Source organism: Hippocampus bargibanti, linkage group LG07, assembly GCF_051943395.1.
Source record: "Hippocampus bargibanti isolate YZ-2025 linkage group LG07, ASM5194339v1, whole genome shotgun sequence".
NCBI classification, from domain to species: Eukaryota; Metazoa; Chordata; class Actinopteri; order Syngnathiformes; family Syngnathidae; genus Hippocampus; species Hippocampus bargibanti.
Window position 1 is genome coordinate 12,773,304 of NC_142740.1, and position 17,647 is coordinate 12,790,950.

General features: G+C 39.8%; 3 protein-coding genes across 11 annotated transcripts in view; 2 read left to right on the top strand and 1 right to left on the bottom strand.

Moving 5' to 3' along the window:
* Positions 1 to 6,984, top strand: part of dnajc6 (DnaJ heat shock protein family (Hsp40) member C6) — a 63,262-nt gene extending 56,278 nt beyond the window's left edge. For all 9 annotated transcript variants that reach the window (XM_089000452.1, XM_089000451.1, XM_089000450.1 and 6 more), the window contains 2 exons: positions 44 to 220; positions 5,053 to 6,984. In XM_089000452.1, coding sequence (XP_088856578.1) covers positions 44 to 220; positions 5,053 to 5,154 — 279 coding nt within the window. In that variant the 3' untranslated portion in view covers positions 5,155 to 6,984. The remainder of the gene's footprint in view (positions 1 to 43; positions 221 to 5,052) is intronic.
* LOC148895435 (endogenous retrovirus group PABLB member 1 Env polyprotein-like) lies at positions 341 to 4,913 on the bottom strand. The gene has a single exon (XM_089000455.1). The coding sequence runs from the start codon at positions 2,432 to 2,434 to the stop codon at positions 1,196 to 1,198; it is 1,239 nt and encodes a 412-aa protein (XP_088856581.1). The 5' UTR covers positions 2,435 to 4,913; the 3' UTR covers positions 341 to 1,195.
* Positions 6,985 to 13,733: 6,749 nt separating the features above from the next.
* Positions 13,734 to 17,647, top strand: part of lepr (leptin receptor) — a 56,748-nt gene continuing 52,834 nt past the window's right edge. The window contains exon 1 of the mRNA XM_089000092.1: positions 13,734 to 13,852. Coding sequence (XP_088856218.1) covers positions 13,800 to 13,852 — 53 coding nt within the window. The 5' untranslated portion in view covers positions 13,734 to 13,799. The remainder of the gene's footprint in view (positions 13,853 to 17,647) is intronic.

The following is a 17,647-nucleotide window of genomic DNA, read 5'->3' on the forward strand; positions in this document are numbered from 1 at the left end:
TAAAATCTCTGATTTACTTGCGATTTTACTGTTTGTTTTTCAGATTTTAGACTGGATTGAAGGGAAAGAGAGGAACATCCGCGCCCTCTTGTCCACCATGCATACAGTGTTGTGGGAAGGAGAAACGCGCTGGAAGCCAGTCGGAATGGCTGACCTGGTTACTCCAGAACAGGTCAAAAAGGTCTACCGCAAAGCAGTCCTCGTCGTCCACCCAGATAAGGTCGAGATAAATAAGACAATTGTCATATATTTTCTCATCTAATGAAGTAAATAGAAATAATATGAAGGCAATATACCATCTAGTACTGTCAACACATCTACACTCGCTACTTACAAAAATTATAGGTGGTGCCCTCCTCTACCCTCGGTTGGCTGAAATAATATACGGTTGTGAGTCCCAATCCATGTGCTTTAATCTAAATTCATAAATCTCTTGACTGTATTTGAAAATGGTTTGAATGACAAAGGAAGACAATTTTATTGATAGAGCACATTTCGTAGACACAACCCCGACAACCATTTACAGAAGCCACAGTTAACGACTTTCAAAAGTTAAGCCAAGAAAACAAAAGTAGCTTACAAAAACTACTCAAAGAACGCACATAGACAACAGAACATTAACAGAAAAATTCTAACCAAAATTACATTTAAAAATTAGGGAAAGAAAATAGAGGGGAAAGTCAAAAATAAAGTCAAAGCAAAGCTATTTTAAAATGAAGACCTTAATCAAAGGTATAGGAGAGAAGCAACGGTTTCTAAAATGAAATTAAAAGCATTCAGTCTCAAGACTGAATTCACTTCTTTTCTAGTTTTAAATGTTTGTTGGGCTCAACCCGCAAAAATGGAGTATGCAGTCTAACTTCAACTTTTTATAACATTATTATTATTATTATTATTATTATTATTATTATTATTATTATTATTATTCACGATGGTTATGATATACCCGTAAAATTGAATGTCCTTTTATTGTACAGAATTTTTTTTGGAATCACATGGTTCTACTCTGTTATTGTAAGACTAAGTTTAACTCATAATTTCTTACCACATACAAGTTACTTGTTGAGTTGTATCTCTGAAATCATCACTTTTCAAGATACACCCATTGTCATTGCATTATCAAGGAGGCATTTGACCAAAGTGTCCCAGCAATAAGCCAACAATACAATGAGATGGGTCATGAGCCTTCAACTATTCAGATGTTGGACAGGAACTTTCTCATACATGAAAGAATGAAATACAATATGAAACTGATTACGAGAAAAATGATCAGTCCCTCTATAACGTGTTCAGTGAAAGATCCAAAGGTGGGCTTCAGCCAGTCAAATAAAGAGCTATTTTCCTGATGAACTAAATGGGCTGTATCATGAAGGTGGGTAATGATATTTTCAAGAGTGACATTATAATCCGGAACAAAAGTACAGCATTCAGATCCAATGACAGAACAAGTTCCCCCTTGCGCCGCGAGGAGAAAATCCAAAGCTGCTCGGTTTTGTAAAGCTAGCAGTCGAACTGAAGCAAGTTCACTCGACATGAGCATCAGCGCCCGGCTGGTTTCATTCGCCATACTTTCAATTGCATGAGACAGATCGGCAATTTGATCTAAAGACGACATAACGCCATAGAAGGGGAGAAGGGAACCAAGTGCGTTCTTGAATGGAGACTGATGGTGTGTCCAGAATGAATCAGAAACAGCCCGTTGGAGTCTGGGAGAAGGAGGTCTCTTGGGCAAAGATTGGGTTACTCTCATAGCCGGGATGACATATGCTAAACCGCAGCGTCCTTTGTAATCCACTGGAAGATAGGGGTAAGCCAGGTACCCACACACCCAGTACATCCCTACTGGAGCAGATATGGAGCAGATGGCAGTGAGTTGAGCGAGTGCGTTGAGTCGAGTTGGGCCTGCCGTCTCCAGGCACTGCTGAGGCCTTGATTTCACTGACTGAAACTCGCTGTTGGGATGTCTTGGGTCCCATTTAAATGTATGAAGGCAGTCCGATTCTCCTACAGGTGCTGTCCCGTCATTTTCCAGACACCAAAAAAAGCTCTGAGGAATCAGCTGTACAGGCACCGGTTTGGGTGTTTTCACACATCTGTTGCAGTTTGAGTGTGCTCCCGAACAGTTGAGGGGTCTCATTTTTGACAGACGAGGGCATTCCGGGTCAGAGTAAGACTGAGAGAAAGGGATATGCAGCAGGTGACAAGTGTCGCAGTCAGAGGCGGGCAGGGCCATCAGAGGCAAGCCCTCTCTGGCCGTGTAGGGCATAAAACCACAAACATAACAGCTGGAATTAGGCTGGATATGCTGAGCTACTTGCCAAGCCATAGTCAGGAAAACGTTGAAATCGTCTAGTCTCGCATCGAGTAACTTTGTTGCCTGCGGCACCGCGATGACAGATTCCACTAGGACGACAACCAATAGAAGCATGCCCATCCTTTGTGACTGAAATCAAAGATGTAAAAATGTATTAATATCTATCTATATATATTGATATACTAATGAATACAAAATGAATGAGAACTAGGAAGAGAATGAAATTAAAAACACGGACCAGGTGACATGAAAAAGATCATCTGTGGAATGAGAGTGTGTGGAATCTCCTCCCCTTTCTTTATCATCTCAGCAGGCGCACTCACAACATGTCACGTGTGCCATTAATCAATCTCGTCTAATCAATCTTCAAGGACAAAATCTTGTGATCAAAAGAGGAATACTCAATGAGACATTAAGAAAAATTTGGCACCAGTCAAATGACACTGGTTGAGAGGTTGACCTGTCTTTGCCTCAGTAAACTTCTGTCCCCAGTTCGTTGTTTCCATAATAGCACCTTATGTACTTTGTTTTTTTCCATTTTGGTGCTTAATTAATGTGTGAACAGGCTGTGAATGTTGACACAGTTTCTTTGCTGACTGATACCTCAGAGTAAAGTGCATTTCCCACCAGAAAGCCTCATTGTCAGGTTTCCGATTATATTTCAATCAGAGGTAAAGCTCATAGTTTGATATAAGTACAGGAACCACTTGAGGTGGAGGGGAACAAAAAGAGCCTCCAGAAACCACATCAATTTCTCCTTGGGCTTTGTAATTATTTTATTTTGAAGACACACCAACAGTCTGGGACCTGGTATGTAGCCTCTTTCAATAAACAAACATGCATGCTGGATTACCGTATTTTCGGGTGTATATGGCAAAGCCTTTATTTTCTTCAAAAGATGACCCTGCACCTTTATGTGAAGTAATATTAAGCCACAACAGGCCACAACATTTGCTCCCGCAGAAGAAGTAGTGTGTGGTCAATGCTGTGAAATACTCTATAAAACGTAAACCCAGGCTCTACTGTAGCACCTTGTAATGTAATGTGCCTTATATCAAAGTCAAAGTCAGCTTTATTGTCAAATGTGCTAATATGCATGACATACAGCACAGATTAAATTACTGTCCTCTCGGACCCAGCGTGCAAGCCACTTATGACTTTGACAAACATAATAAACACGAAAACGCCAATATAAGACTTTTTTAAACATGTCATTCATTGAAGGTGTGTCTTACGTCTTATAGTCTGGTGCGCCTTATATAAAGAAAATGTTTGAAAATACACCATTCATTGGGGGGTGCGCCTTCTCCGAAAATACGGTAATTGAAGACTCAAATATTAACTGAAGTTGTGAATGTATGGGTCACGGTTTGTGAGGTGGTGATGGTTGTGGATCCCAAATAAGCACGCAGGAAGGAGCAGCAGGTTGTATTCGAGGAATTGTACGGAAATAAAGTCAGCAAGAACAAAATCTAAAAAGTCATCTGAACAGAAAAGTACAAAGTATCAAAGAAAACCATGAGTAAAAATCCGCCAAGATGAAACAAACCTGACAGGGTGAAGCAAACACATACAATGACCCAACACGTAATGGTCGTGCCTGGAGTCCTTTAAACTGCCACTGATTGGAACGACCAACACTTGTGCAGCTGCCGGCGGGGCCGACAGCGCTATCCGTTGGTCGCCAACCAGAACGTAACAGTCTGCCACTGATTGGAACGACCAACACCTCTGCAGGTGCAGGCGGGGCCGACAGCGCCACCCATTGGTCGCCAACCAGATCGTGACAGTTTGTGTGGTTGGTAATTTGTGTTGTTTTCAGACACAATGAAATGGATCTAAAGGTCTTATTACATGGACGCTATTGACAAAACAATCGCTTGTGCTCATCATGAGTGTCATTGTTGAGGTACATTTAGTGAAAATTTATCCATTACTGGAGTAAAAACAGGAGTGATGAGATGGATTGAGCCTATCCCAGCCGTCTTTGGGCAATAGGCGTGCAACACCCAAAACCGATTGCCAACTAATCGCTGGGCACAAAGAAACGAATAACTGCGGACAATTTGAAGTGTTCAATCAGCCTCTCATGCATGATTTTGGAATGTGGGAGGAAAAAGGACTGCCCAGAAAAAAACCCAAGCGGACTCTGGTAGAACGTACAAAAATTCCATACGGGAGGCCTGGAGCCGTAATCGAACCCTGCACCGCAGCACTATGAGGCAGATGTGTTAAGCAGTTGACAACTGTGCCATCTACCCACCCATTGAATATGTTTACTTAACTCATACACTGCCAGACATGTGCAAAAATGTGTCCACTCTAGTGCTAGGGTTTTTGCCATTGCCACTTGAATTCCAGGACCCACAGAATATATGCGTTTGAAATGAGGGTGGCTGTCCAAAATACAATGCAATACAGACATATTGGTTTATATAGCGCTTTAACAACAGCTGAAGCTGGAACAAAGCACTAACATGGAAAAAGGGAAATGCTTCCCCCTTGTGGAAAAGAAAAAACATTGCCAGAGGCAATGGCCAGCTGTATCGCTTTATCAGCACCCATGCATGAAAAAACAAAACCAGAACAAATTCAGGAAAGACCCTGTATGTCATATTTTCAATTCCAGAATAAATTTGTGAATGGCAGTCAATGATTTAAAATATTTCTATGTGTATATACAGTACTGTCAATTCATCTTCACTGATTATTTTTCTCTCTGTCATTTCCCCTCTCAGGCAACAGGTCAACCATATGAACAGTATGCCAAGATGATTTTTATGGAACTGAATGATGCCTGGTCCGAATTTGAAAGCCAAGGACAAAAATCTCTTTACTAAAAAATTGAGTACAAGGGAATATGGGAAGAGAAGATCCTGACACTTTTCACCTCTCTGGTCAACATTTGTGTTCGTACAGCCATTTTTGTGTTCCCACCTCACAGTACTGTATAGCCTCCTACCGCAAAACCGTTGTGCAATATTACCTTCCCCTTATGGAGTGCATTTAGCTCTGAAGTAGCTCAGCAATCAAAGCAGACACAATGGCATGTCTGGGCTGTATTTGATTTGACGAGATCAAACTAGAACAGTCGATAGTGCAAACACAAGATAAGAGAAAAACACATCATGAATTGTGTAAGTATACTAGTATACCTTTCACAGGCTTAGAATGTTTAGATTGACTCCCTCGGTTATTTGTAGGAACACCAAGAGTAAGAGAAATGAACACTAGAACATTTCATGAGAAGACATCAACAGAGATTCTCTAAAGTTCCATCTGAAACATGCCGAAGCCATTTTTTGACAGTTGATACTTGTTGCCTTGTGCTTTTAGTGGCTGAAAATTTAGGATTGAGCACACGCACTGTATACGGTTTGAGACATGAAGCACTTTGAAGCCTAATGCACTCTTACTCACAGTCTCGAATCAAGTAATAAGGAATTTTTTTAGCTCGTCGTCAAGGTGTTTGCCCAAATGCACAAACATAAATCTGAGCAGCTGAGCACGAAGGTGATTATTATCTATTTTCTTTTGTCATTATATGTTGATGTGTTTTCATGTTTTTTAAAAGCATCCGGGCATTCAATCCCAAGTCTTTGAGTATTTAAAAAAAATGTGGTAGGTAAAAGCGGTATCTAATAATTCTGTATAACTTAAGCATTTTGTTTTTTCATTATCGCAGTTTACCAGGATTTATGTTCAAATAAAATACGCTAGATTTTTGCTTTATTTATTTAAAAACAACAACAATAAAATGCACATTTCTGAGGCACTAACTCCTCAACAGAGAGTCAAATTAGCAGTGAATGGTTGGATAGTACTTTTTCTGTGTTCAACCTTTTGTGGGTTGTCATACAAGTTCCAAACCACAGTACAGAAATCACCAAATTTTATGCAATATCACTGCTCATTTGAATCATCTGCTGCTCTCCCAATTGGTAATAATGCAATAATAGGTTTGTGTTGCAATGGTTTATGGTCTAAAATGAATTGATCATGTACAACCAATGATAGTTGATACTTTGTTTAATGTATTCGGTACTGTAAAAATGGGATGAAATGTATTATTTGATACCATGAGCTTATTTTGTATGACGATTCATATCAGAGCACTGACACTTTTATTTGTTTTAATAATGCTCACACATTGTGTTATCTCCATTCGAGGGACATACTCCGTTTGTCAACATGATTACATCTGATTGTAATGTCTAATTCTGGGTCATATTTTAGGGCATTTAGACTACATGAAATTAGGACAGTTGATGCCCTTTGTTGGTTCAAAATGATGTCAAAACCCGGTTGTCATTTTTCGGTCGTCTGTTGTCATCTTTGGTTTTCAGGACTCTCTTATCTATATTATGTAAAGTAACTGGAAAACAGGAAAGGAAGTACAGACACAGGATATGAACTCTTTGTACTATATGTACTATTGTGTTCCAATTCCACAGATGATTAACATAAAAAATAACTCCTTGGTTCCCTTACTGACTGAATGATCCATCTGCAGTCTTAAAAGTAGGCAAGAAAATGAAAACATATCTGTTGTACTCAGTGGATGTGTGTTTGTTTAAATTGTAGAATGTATGGAAGTGATTTGGACTATTGTATGTTTTATGTGTTTGCCAGTCTGCTGTTAACAAATTACTAAACTGAGTAAAACACTGGATGTGTTGCCTTTTATGCCTTTTAATTGGTCATAGAAAAAGTAACATTGTGCTATCCACCGACTCTCTCTCTCTATCTCTCTCTCTATATATATATATATATATATATATATATATATATATATATATATATATATATATATATATATATATATATATATATATATACCCAGAATTAGACATTACAATCAGATGTAATCATGTTGACAATATATATATATATATATATATATATATATATATATATATATATATATATATATATATATTATATCGATACTATTTCTATGCACGCACGGACAAAATTACATGCAAACAGGGTCGGATATATCGATAGTCCCGGTTATATCGATATTTTTTCGGACTCCCTTGAATATCGATATAACGAGACTTTACTGTATATATACAGTGAGACCTCAACTTACGAACTTAATTGGTTCCCAGACAGAGTGTGTAAGGCGAAAAGTGTGTATCTCAAAAAAAAAAATCCCATAGGAAACCATTAAAATGGGAATAATCCGTTCCCGGGTTTCCATAAAATATACTTTTCAACTAAATAAGCCTTAAAACTACACACAACATACCTTATTCTATGTATAATAAATGTGCTATTGTATTGTAATGAAAGAAATACACTGCATTGTATCATAAAGTCACTGTATTTACATTTGTGATGGTCATTTATGGCTTGATGGAATGGCGTTGGAGGTCGAAGGTCAAAGGGAATTGCTGTTTGGAAAGAGAGGCGCATTACATGACGACTGTAATTAAAGAAATAAACTGTGCTGTAAAATAAAGTTTTATTTACCTTTTTGATGGTCATTGATGGTTTATGGAAGGAGGGTCACCTTCCATAAGGACTGTTGGTAACTTAACCTTTGGTGCTGTTCGGTCGTGTGCTTGTGCCGAAGATCACTCCGCCAGCCGTGGTGGGTGTGTATTATGAAAATAGTGCTTATTATAAGGTTTAATTTTCATAAATTTGACGTTTGTAAGACAAAAAGTTTGTAGGCCACCCTCTGTTTTGCCCTTCAAATGTGTCTTCCTCTGCCTCTTGGGTCAGGTTTTGGGCCTCTTGGGTCAGGTAGAGCATGTATTTAGCTAAACAAATGATGTTTGTTTTGGTATATTCCATTGACTGCTTGGTAATCTCTTCTGGTGGCCTGCAGCTATTTGTGTAAAAATGTGCCTCTCCATGTGGGTTCGTGTTCAATGCTGAAAGACAGAAGTACAGTAGTACAATTAGTTGAAGTAGTGGTAGTCAATTGTCCTGCATATTGTGTCATAATTAAATGCATGTGTGGGTTGGCCAAACTCATTTTTGACTGCATTCGTGTTACAGCTTTCCCTCAGAGGGCCATTGCGACTGAAACAAAACAAACATTGAATTGCCATACACACACCAACTTGATAGCCAACTCCTTTTAATGTTAGAATTCAAGAGTGAATGTCATTCAAGTATATACAAAAGAGGGTTTGATTTTAAAAAATGCTGCAAAAGCTGGAGAATTGTATTGAATACTTTTATGATCATTAGACAATGTCGCTGGTGTCTCTAAATTCCCATGAGTCAATTTTCTCCAGTGAAAATAAGAGCTCATCGGTGCCCTATGTTCATTGCAATGAGCTCCTCTGCTCCACCTCAGGTCTGTGGAGCACAGATACCGAGAACTAAGCGACGGCTGAGTGCAGATCGAGCCTTTTCCGTTGCTGCTCCCTCTGTGGAATGGCCTCCCTTCCGCTGAATGTTAGGCAGGCCCCACTTGCTGCTATTCTTTAAACCTGATTTCATAACCCTTAACTGAGCAGGAAACTAGATTTTTAGTTTGACTCTTTTTGTGCCTTCTACTGTCTTCATTTGTTTTTTTATTGTTTGTTGTTGTATTAATTATTTTTGCTTCATGTAAGGATCTTTGTATACCACAGTAGTTGCGCTATAAATTCAGAGGAGTTGTTGGGTTATTTTTTATCGTTCGCCCTTGGTTCATTGCTTCGACGGGTGTTGATGGAGATCGATGGTTAAATCATCAGGGAGCCAGGACTTGAACAGAAAGTTGATTTAATTTGGAGAGCACGGGCATTGTGGTGCGGACGGAGGAGGGAGCGCATGGAGAGAGAGAGATGAACGGGCTGCAGGAGTATTTATGCGGTGCATAGCAATGACGCGACAGGATGTGACGTACTAAAAGTGCGACATCGTGTAAAGGAAGGCAGGATATGACATACGAGGAAGTTCAAAATGTAAACAAAGATTACAGAGCGATGTTTAGAGATGTTTGTATGGCGAATTACCCTAACAGGAGTAGTTCTCATGAGAAACGCAAAACATACATATGAAGTGCAAACCGTGAATCAAGTGTCTTCAAAGCGCTCTGAACTTATTACTTCTGAGGCCCCACCAGAATCTGAGCCATCCTCAGTCCCTTGAGTTTGGTGTTTGCACACAAACTCAGGCTTGTGTGAGCGCAAACTGTCAGCATGCCATGATGTCAACTGCTTTGCTCGAATCAGTCTTTGATTTCACCTCGTACAGCTGGGATTTAAGAAAGTCAGAGTGTGTGTCACCTCTCAGGCGCCACCATCAACACTCACCCCTGACCTGCTTCATAACACTGAACCTTCTCTCTCAGTCACCTGTTGTTGCAGAGATGGTGAGGACAGCAATCAAAAAGATCAAAGATGTTAGGACAAAGACTGCAGCATTTTGTTCGCAGACGCACAGAACTTCTTGCCGATTGGGTCAGACTTGTAGAATGCATAATTAAGCAAACAATATCTATCTATCTATCTATCTATCTATCTATCTATCTATCTATCTATCTATCTATCTATCTATCTATCTATCTATCTATCTATCTATCTATCTATCTATCTATCTATCTATCTGTCTGTCTGTCTGTCTGTCTGTCTGTCTGTCTGTCTGTCTGTCTGTCTGTCTGTCTGTCTGTCTGTCTGTCTGTCTGTCTGTCTGTCTGTCTGTCCGTCCGTCCGTCCGTCAATTCATGTGTGTCTTCAGTCTTGAATCAAGGTTCATCTGTGTTAAGATGCCTTAAAGGACAACCAACGTCTCCGGACAAGTTGTGTCCATAATTTGTAAAATGTCTTCAAAAGACTTCTACTGAGCGTATTTTACAAAGATTCCACCGCATATGGCTATATTTTACGTTTTAAGACTTGTGCTGAATATTCTGGAAGTCTTGTTTTTGAGTTGGTGACGAGTCCTCACCCTACGTCACTGAAGGAACGCCCCTGACCGAAAAAAGGACACATTGTAGCAGTCCTTCCATCACGTCAATGCATTTTGCTGTACTTTGGTCTGAAAACTTCGTGTAGGACCAAAAAGAGGCAGGGGAGGGCGACAAAGCTCCATGTAAGGAATTAATAAGCCTGTGGAAACGGGCTGATTAATTCCTTACACGGCTTTGTCGCCATTTTCTGCCTTTTTTGGGTCCGACATTTCCCACCCCTGATGCCTCAAAATGACATGGAATAAATTAATCATATTCATAACTGGATGAGTAACAAGAAAGCATATTCTCCGAATCTGGAGCCATTGTTTTGATTCTCCAGCAAGGCAAGACGTCTTGGGGTGACATCACGAACAACCTTATGAAACTGGCCACTTCCGGGTTCATTTTTTGGCAGATTTCTGACACTTTAAGTCCTTTTTATTTGTGTTTTGCATTTGAATAAAAATATCATACTGCATGTTTTGGGTATTTTAGATGCTGTAAAACGTTTTTCTGATGTCAGTTAAGAAACAAAAAAGTGATGTCAGTTGTCCTTTAAATGAAACATGCATGGAAACAAACACAAAGATGTTTAAAATGAACAGCAACTAAACTAATACATATGTGGGAGTGAAATGTTTACCCACCTGCCTTGAAACACAATACAAAAACACCCACATAAACAAACACATCCCACTCAAATTAAATTGTGTTTCTATCACTGTAATCCAACCCACTCACAGTAGATATTATGAACATCATGATCCTTTTTTTACACTAAATCATTGCCTAATGTGAACTGTTGTGTATGAACATGATTTATAAATCGCAAATTACATACATATTTGTTTTGTGAAAAAAAATCAGATTTGTGTGTGTGCGTGTGCGTGTGTGTGTGCGTGTGTGTCTGTGTGTGCGTGTGTGTGTGTGTGTGTGTGTGTGTGTGTGTGTGTGTGTGTGTGTGTGTGTGTGTGTGTGTGTGTGTGTGTGTGTGTGTGTGTGTGTGTGTTTGTGTGTGTGTGTGTGTGTGTGTGTGTGTGTGTCTGTGTTTTCGAGCGCATTAATATTATTGTTACACATACCTTAAGTGTAGGATTCCTTGAATGTGGATATGAGTAGTTGATGTATGTTAAAAACTGTGGCTTTGGAAATTTCCACACTTGTCAACTGTGCAGTAGTCAGCAGAAGGTTACTGGTAGTTTAAAAATAGGTTTCCCTAGGCGTTCCATTTCTTGTGGCAAAGAAATGGTTGCAGCTGAGATGGAAAATAACAATAGAGCTTTGAGAGTAATCCTTACAAGCATTTCAAATGTTTTCAATTCAAAGAGCAAAATAAATAGACTAAAAGACTTCACAAGTGATTCTTGACTTGAGTGGAGTGAAGTCCTTGTGAGCTGCAAATTTATTGTTCGCACTCCTAACTGTCAAGGGTGGTGGTGGACACCAAAAAAGCAGGCAAGAGGGAGGAACAGAGTGCAGAGGACAAATTTTATAAAATAGTCGGTAGTAACAAAAACTCAAAGAAGAAAGTCATCAGAACAGAAAGGTCCAAAGTAGCGAACAAAACCTTGAGTAAAACATGACAAGGTGAAACAAACCTCACAGTGAAACAAACAATGACCCGACACTGGACTCGTTTTCGAATCCTTTTGAATCCTTTCCGAAGCCTTTTAACTGCCAGTGATTAAAGTGACCAATACCTGTGGAGCTGCAGGCTAACTGCAGCTTTAAAATAACTCTGATTTCAAGGTTAGCTCTTCATCAATTGGTTGTGTACATATGAGGCATATACTTGGGTTCACACTTCACAGTCATACGGGTCATACGAGGAAAAACATTACTATGATGCCGCTCGTGACAAAAAAGATTTTGACATGCCTGGACTTGAGCGACCCCCATATTTACATTCAGTACTCCTCCTTTCACTGTTTTCTTTAGTTTGTATATTGTGTATAGTAAATCATATTTCGAAAGGCAAATGTGTAAATTATCCCTGATAAAAGTAGTACATTCATGAATTAAAATAGAATTCAAATGCACAAACCCTCACCCCAAACCTTTACAGCAATCTGCATGCTGGACTTTCAATTTTCACATCCTACAGATGTTATGAGGAATGATTAGATGAATTGCAAGTAAGCTAATTCCTGAATCCATCTCCGCCATGAAAACAATTCAATAAATCGAAAAAATGTCCGCTTCTTCTAAGTCCCCCCCACAATACAATGACTTGACCATGTGTCAGTAGTGGTGGGCCATTGATTTTATCGCTAGGCCTTCTGTAGTGCTACGTCTGAATCAATCCAGACTGATAAAAGTGATTTACTACAATTCCACTAGAGGGTACCATTAGTCAGGAAATATTTGAGTGACCTTTCTGAATTAATTATGTCCATTTTATCTTGAAAAGGTCGTCTTGAAAATGGCTTTGACAGTAAATCTGCAACCAAATGCATTTCTTCACCTCTTTCAGCCATTGTGGGTTGACAAAACTGCTATTAAATGAACACAATATCTTTGCTTATGCAGCTTGCTACCGTTACAGTGTGCTAGCGCTAGCCATGCTGCGCTTGTCACTCGTGGCTTGTGATCAGAGCAGTTTTCGCAAACTGTGATTGGCTAGTGACTAGCACAGGGGAAAAGTAATGAAAGGAAGCTGAAAGACAATTTGGAATAATTTAATAAGAATTCATGGACAAAATCTAATTAACATCAGTCTGTGATTCAGATATTTTTAGGCCAGCAGAGAAGCCTTTGCAGGCCTTGACAGTCTGCTATTGTGTGTCATCCTTTCTCTTACAGTAGAATCACAGCAATAAAGAATGGGTGGCACTCACACACACGATTTATCCCCTATTAACCATGGTTGAATGCAAGCAAATGCAAAATCATCACTGTTCTGTACAACAAGTGCCTCGCGGGCAACAATGTTGCTGCTATCGTAAGGTGACACTTTCCATTGGCAGCTGGGTTAGATTCCACACTTTGCACTGCTCCGCATTGGTTGGGGTGAGGAAGTGGTGGAACATGGCGAGGCATTGCAAGTCAAAGGTACCTCCTCCTGCAACGTCAAAGGGGAGCTGATGTATTTGTCAGATTTAGTGGTCCAATTTTACGCACAGCAACCCGGAAGACCCCTCTCTTTGGGGTATCAGTGAAACAGGTGATTGACACAAAAGGTGGATTTTGCACTAAGCTGTTGTTTGTTTCTGGAATCCTTTCATGTGCACAGCTGTCAAGACATCCACTTCGTGTTCATGCATACAAAAATAGTGGTCTGCCATCTCAACTTGACGCAACAACTCCAGCAAACGCACTCGTCCACCTCTTGGCTAAAGTGCCCTGTGTGTGTGTGTGTGTGTGTGTGTGTGTGTGTGTGTGTGTGTGTGTGTGTGTGTGTGTGTGTGTGTGTGTGTGTGTGTGTGTGTGTGTGTGTGTGTGTGTGTGTGTGTGTGTGTGTGTGCGTGTGTATTATAACACCGTGGATCAGAAATAGCCCAGTGTACCCAGAGACGCAGTCTCTGCGTAGAACTTCATTGGACTCACTATGCTGGTAACTGTTTTGACTGCCTCGAGACTGATTGGATGGCCAACTTTATATTTCTAGTTGTGATTCTAGAAAAGTCACAAGGCAACAGGTGAGTACAGTATTTCATAATTTTTATTGAATGTCATTATACAATGTGCAACACAGCCTACACAGTATACACTCTGACTACCTCTATTTTTCATGTAAAGCTAAGTTGTTGTCAAAGGTGCCCGTTTTCCTTGTTTTTTATGTTTTTCTGACGAAACTCCCACTCTTGATTTGTATTTGATAATTGATTGGCTTTATTCTTTTAAAGTAAATTTGGGACTCAAGGCCTTTTGTGATGCATTGAAGTTGTGTCAGGGCTGATTCTTGCGTGATTTGAGTCATTGTTTGTTTCATTATTTGATGTTAGAAAACAATAGGTTTTGTCTTTAGCCTGCACATGCACACCTTTGGCGATAAAGTTTACTTGACTTGAACTTGAACATTAGTTCTTCTTTCAAGTTGGTTTATTTTCTTCTGCTTGCAAATGACGTTCGGTGTCTTTTGAATTGTTTGAAACTTTTATCAGATACGATAAGATAAGACAAGAAAGCCTTTAATAGTCGCACAATGGGGAAATTGTCTGGGCATTATATTGCCCAGCATCTTGTCTGAATTGGATAAATAAGTAGAGTAAATTTTTACCTCACTTTATCTAAAAAAAAAAAAAAAAAAAAAAAAATCAATTCTATTAGATTTCTAACGTTGGAGTGAATTACATACACCCAAGTAAAAATGACTGCCCTTCTGCACAGTCACAACGCTACTCTGTATAGACCCAGTCACAAGTGACCTAAGTTTCAATCCAAACATTTGCAGGAGCCTTGGGCTAAAGCTGTGCAAGCTGACTCAAGTCGACAGCCTGGAATTGTCTTTGAGGAGATTCTTGTTTTTATATATGTCACAGCTAATTCCCAATTCATCCATTCGACCATTTGGCTTATTTTAGCTGTTGTTGTGCATCGCATCGTCAGATGTTTCTATGGTAACGAAGGGCTGCAACTGCGCCGTGGGCTGCAATAGACCTTTAAGGTTCAAGATAAACACGAGCTTAATGTGATCACATCAATTTATTTTAATGCTGGGGACTATTTGTCAATGTTACTTATAAGCCGTCTAGTAAAACACAAGCTCAGGGATAGATGGACAATCAGATAGTAGTTATAAAGTACGAAATACACACACACACACACACACACACACACACACAAACACGCGCGGCGATTGTGATAGCAGGACCTTTGAAATGTCAAGGTGCATTAATGTAAGAAATTTGAAGCGAATGAAAAAAACAAAAGTTGGAGAAATGGACTGTTCTGCCATTGAAGTCTTCTTCCTTGATATATTACATTTTGCATTGATGTCTTTTGAATCTTGAATCAAATTTGAATGTTGATGAGAAAAGAAAAAACAATGACATCCAGCAGCTTCCCCTGAAACGTTACTAATGAGTATTAAAAGGACAACCGACGCCTCCGGAAAAGTTGTGTCCATAATTTGTAAAATCACTTCAAATGACTTCTACTGAGCGTATTTTACAAAGATTCCACCGCACATAGCTATGTTTTACGTTTTAAGACTGGCGCTGAATATTCAGGAAGTCTTGTTTTTGAGTTGGTGCCGATTCCTGACGTCACGTCACGTCTGGAACGCCCCTGACCGAGAAAGCGACACACAATGCATTTTGCGGTACTTTGTTTGGTCTGAAAACTTCGTGTTGATCCGTGTTCATGTCGAAATTAGAAGGAAAACACATAAATAATGCGATGGTGAATCGTTGTGTGTTGCACCAAGACTACTATTTGATATTCGCTGACACAAATTCCCAGCAGCCAAATTAGCCCATTTCCAACGGAGCTTGGGCGCCACTTTCTGCATTTTCTGGGATGCTACACATCACTCCTGACGCCTCAAAATGACCCGGAAGGACTTCTTCAATCGATTGCAAACATTTATGCTTTCCTCTTCAGAACTATTTGAATCATATTCACAACTAGATGAGTAACAAGAAAGTATCTTCTCCGAATCTGAAGCCATTCTCGAGCAAGGCAAGATGTCTTGGTGTGACGTCATGAAATGGGGGCGGGACTTTGTGAAAATGCACAATTCGCAGCTCAATTTGTTGCAGTTTTAGCACACTTTAATTAATTTTTATGTTTTGCATTTGCATTTGACTAAAAATATCAGCCTGCGTGTTTTGGGTATTTTAGATGCTAAAAAACGTTTTTCTGATGTCAGTTAGGAAACAAATAATGGTGTCAGTTGTCCTTTAAGAAACATAATTAGCATACTTGTAATATTTACCCGGAAAGTGGAAACATAATTTGCTTGACTATATGGCTGGACAACCTTTATTTCCTAAAATGTCACCAAGATATTTTATCAAAGACAATAATCCCCACATATTCTTCCATGCTGCCAGGAAGATAAGCATGGGTGAGCATGTAAAGGGTCTGGAAGGGGAAGGGGGGTCAACAACACATGACTTGGGATAGGTAGGAGGAGGACATCGGACAGTCAATTCACTCAAGGCGCTTCCCATCAACAAATGTCAATGTAGAAGTTGTCAGCGGTATATGGACTTCATTAAAATAATTTGTACTTGAGTGATGACAATTCTCAAGTTGGTGAGAAGGCGAGCATGGGCAAGGTCATCTCGTATGAATGAAATTGGATTTGCTCACATGGCAGCCATTCCAATTCTAAAAGAGGATTAAGACATTAGCTATTAACTGGACTTTCAGTTTATAGATGAGCTCTTAATTTCCTTTCATTAATCTTTGTGTGAGTGGCTGAATGAGATGACTGTGGAAAGTCACAAATATGTTGAATTTCCAAGCATTTTACTCCTACCAAGCAAGCCCAAATTTTTCTTGGAGCATGGAGGTGGTCTTTTTTTTAACATGATAAAACGAATAAGGCAAGCAGTCACATATTTAGGAAAGACTGCTACGTCAAGGCTTTCTGTTTAAGGGTTTAGGCTAATGTTTCTTAAAATTTCTGAGTGGACCGTGGTCCTTTCTTCGACCACAATAGATCCGCTTCTTCACGGAGCAATAGCTGAAGCACATCTTCACAGTCCGAAATAAAACCAGAGCAAGATGAAGTAATCTGACCATACTTGACCAAACTTAATGTGACACATTCACTAATTGGACCTTGACAAGAAGTACCAAACATTTTTGTTTCTGGAACTGGATTATCTTTAACCACAGTGTTATGAAATATAAATTATGTTCCTATTCTATCAATCCATCATTCCATCCATTATCTGCCGCTTATCCGAGGTCAGGTCGTGGCATCAGCATCAGCATGGTATCGGCATGGTATCTCCAGCGTGTCCAGGGTCTTCCGGGGAGGCATCCAGGAGGCATCCTAATCAGATGCCCGGGCAACCTCATCTGGCTCCTCCCAATGTGGAGGAGAAATGGTTCGACTCTGAGACCCACCCGGATGACCTAGCTTCTCACCTTATCTCTCAGGGAGAGATGTTAGTTGGTAACAAGCTGACGGTGTTGCCTCTTCGGGCAATCCTCAGCTACAGAAGCTAGCCATAATAGTTGTAAAATTAGTTGTATCTTTCGAAAGGTTAATTAATAGCAGTAGAATGGATACTCCTCGTTATGTACCATCCGCCATTCTTTCGACTGCCCCACTTCTGGCGCTATCATCTTATTTTCTTTTTCATTTTAATAGCATTGGTGGTGATGCCAAAAGTTATTTTACGTAAATACTGCGGTCCGCTTCAAACTGGACCACAAATGGCACATGGGCTGTAGTTTGGACACACCTGCTTGAATGTGTTCAAAGTGACAACAGTGTCCCTTGCCACACTTAAATATTACCTCGTTGTTCCTTT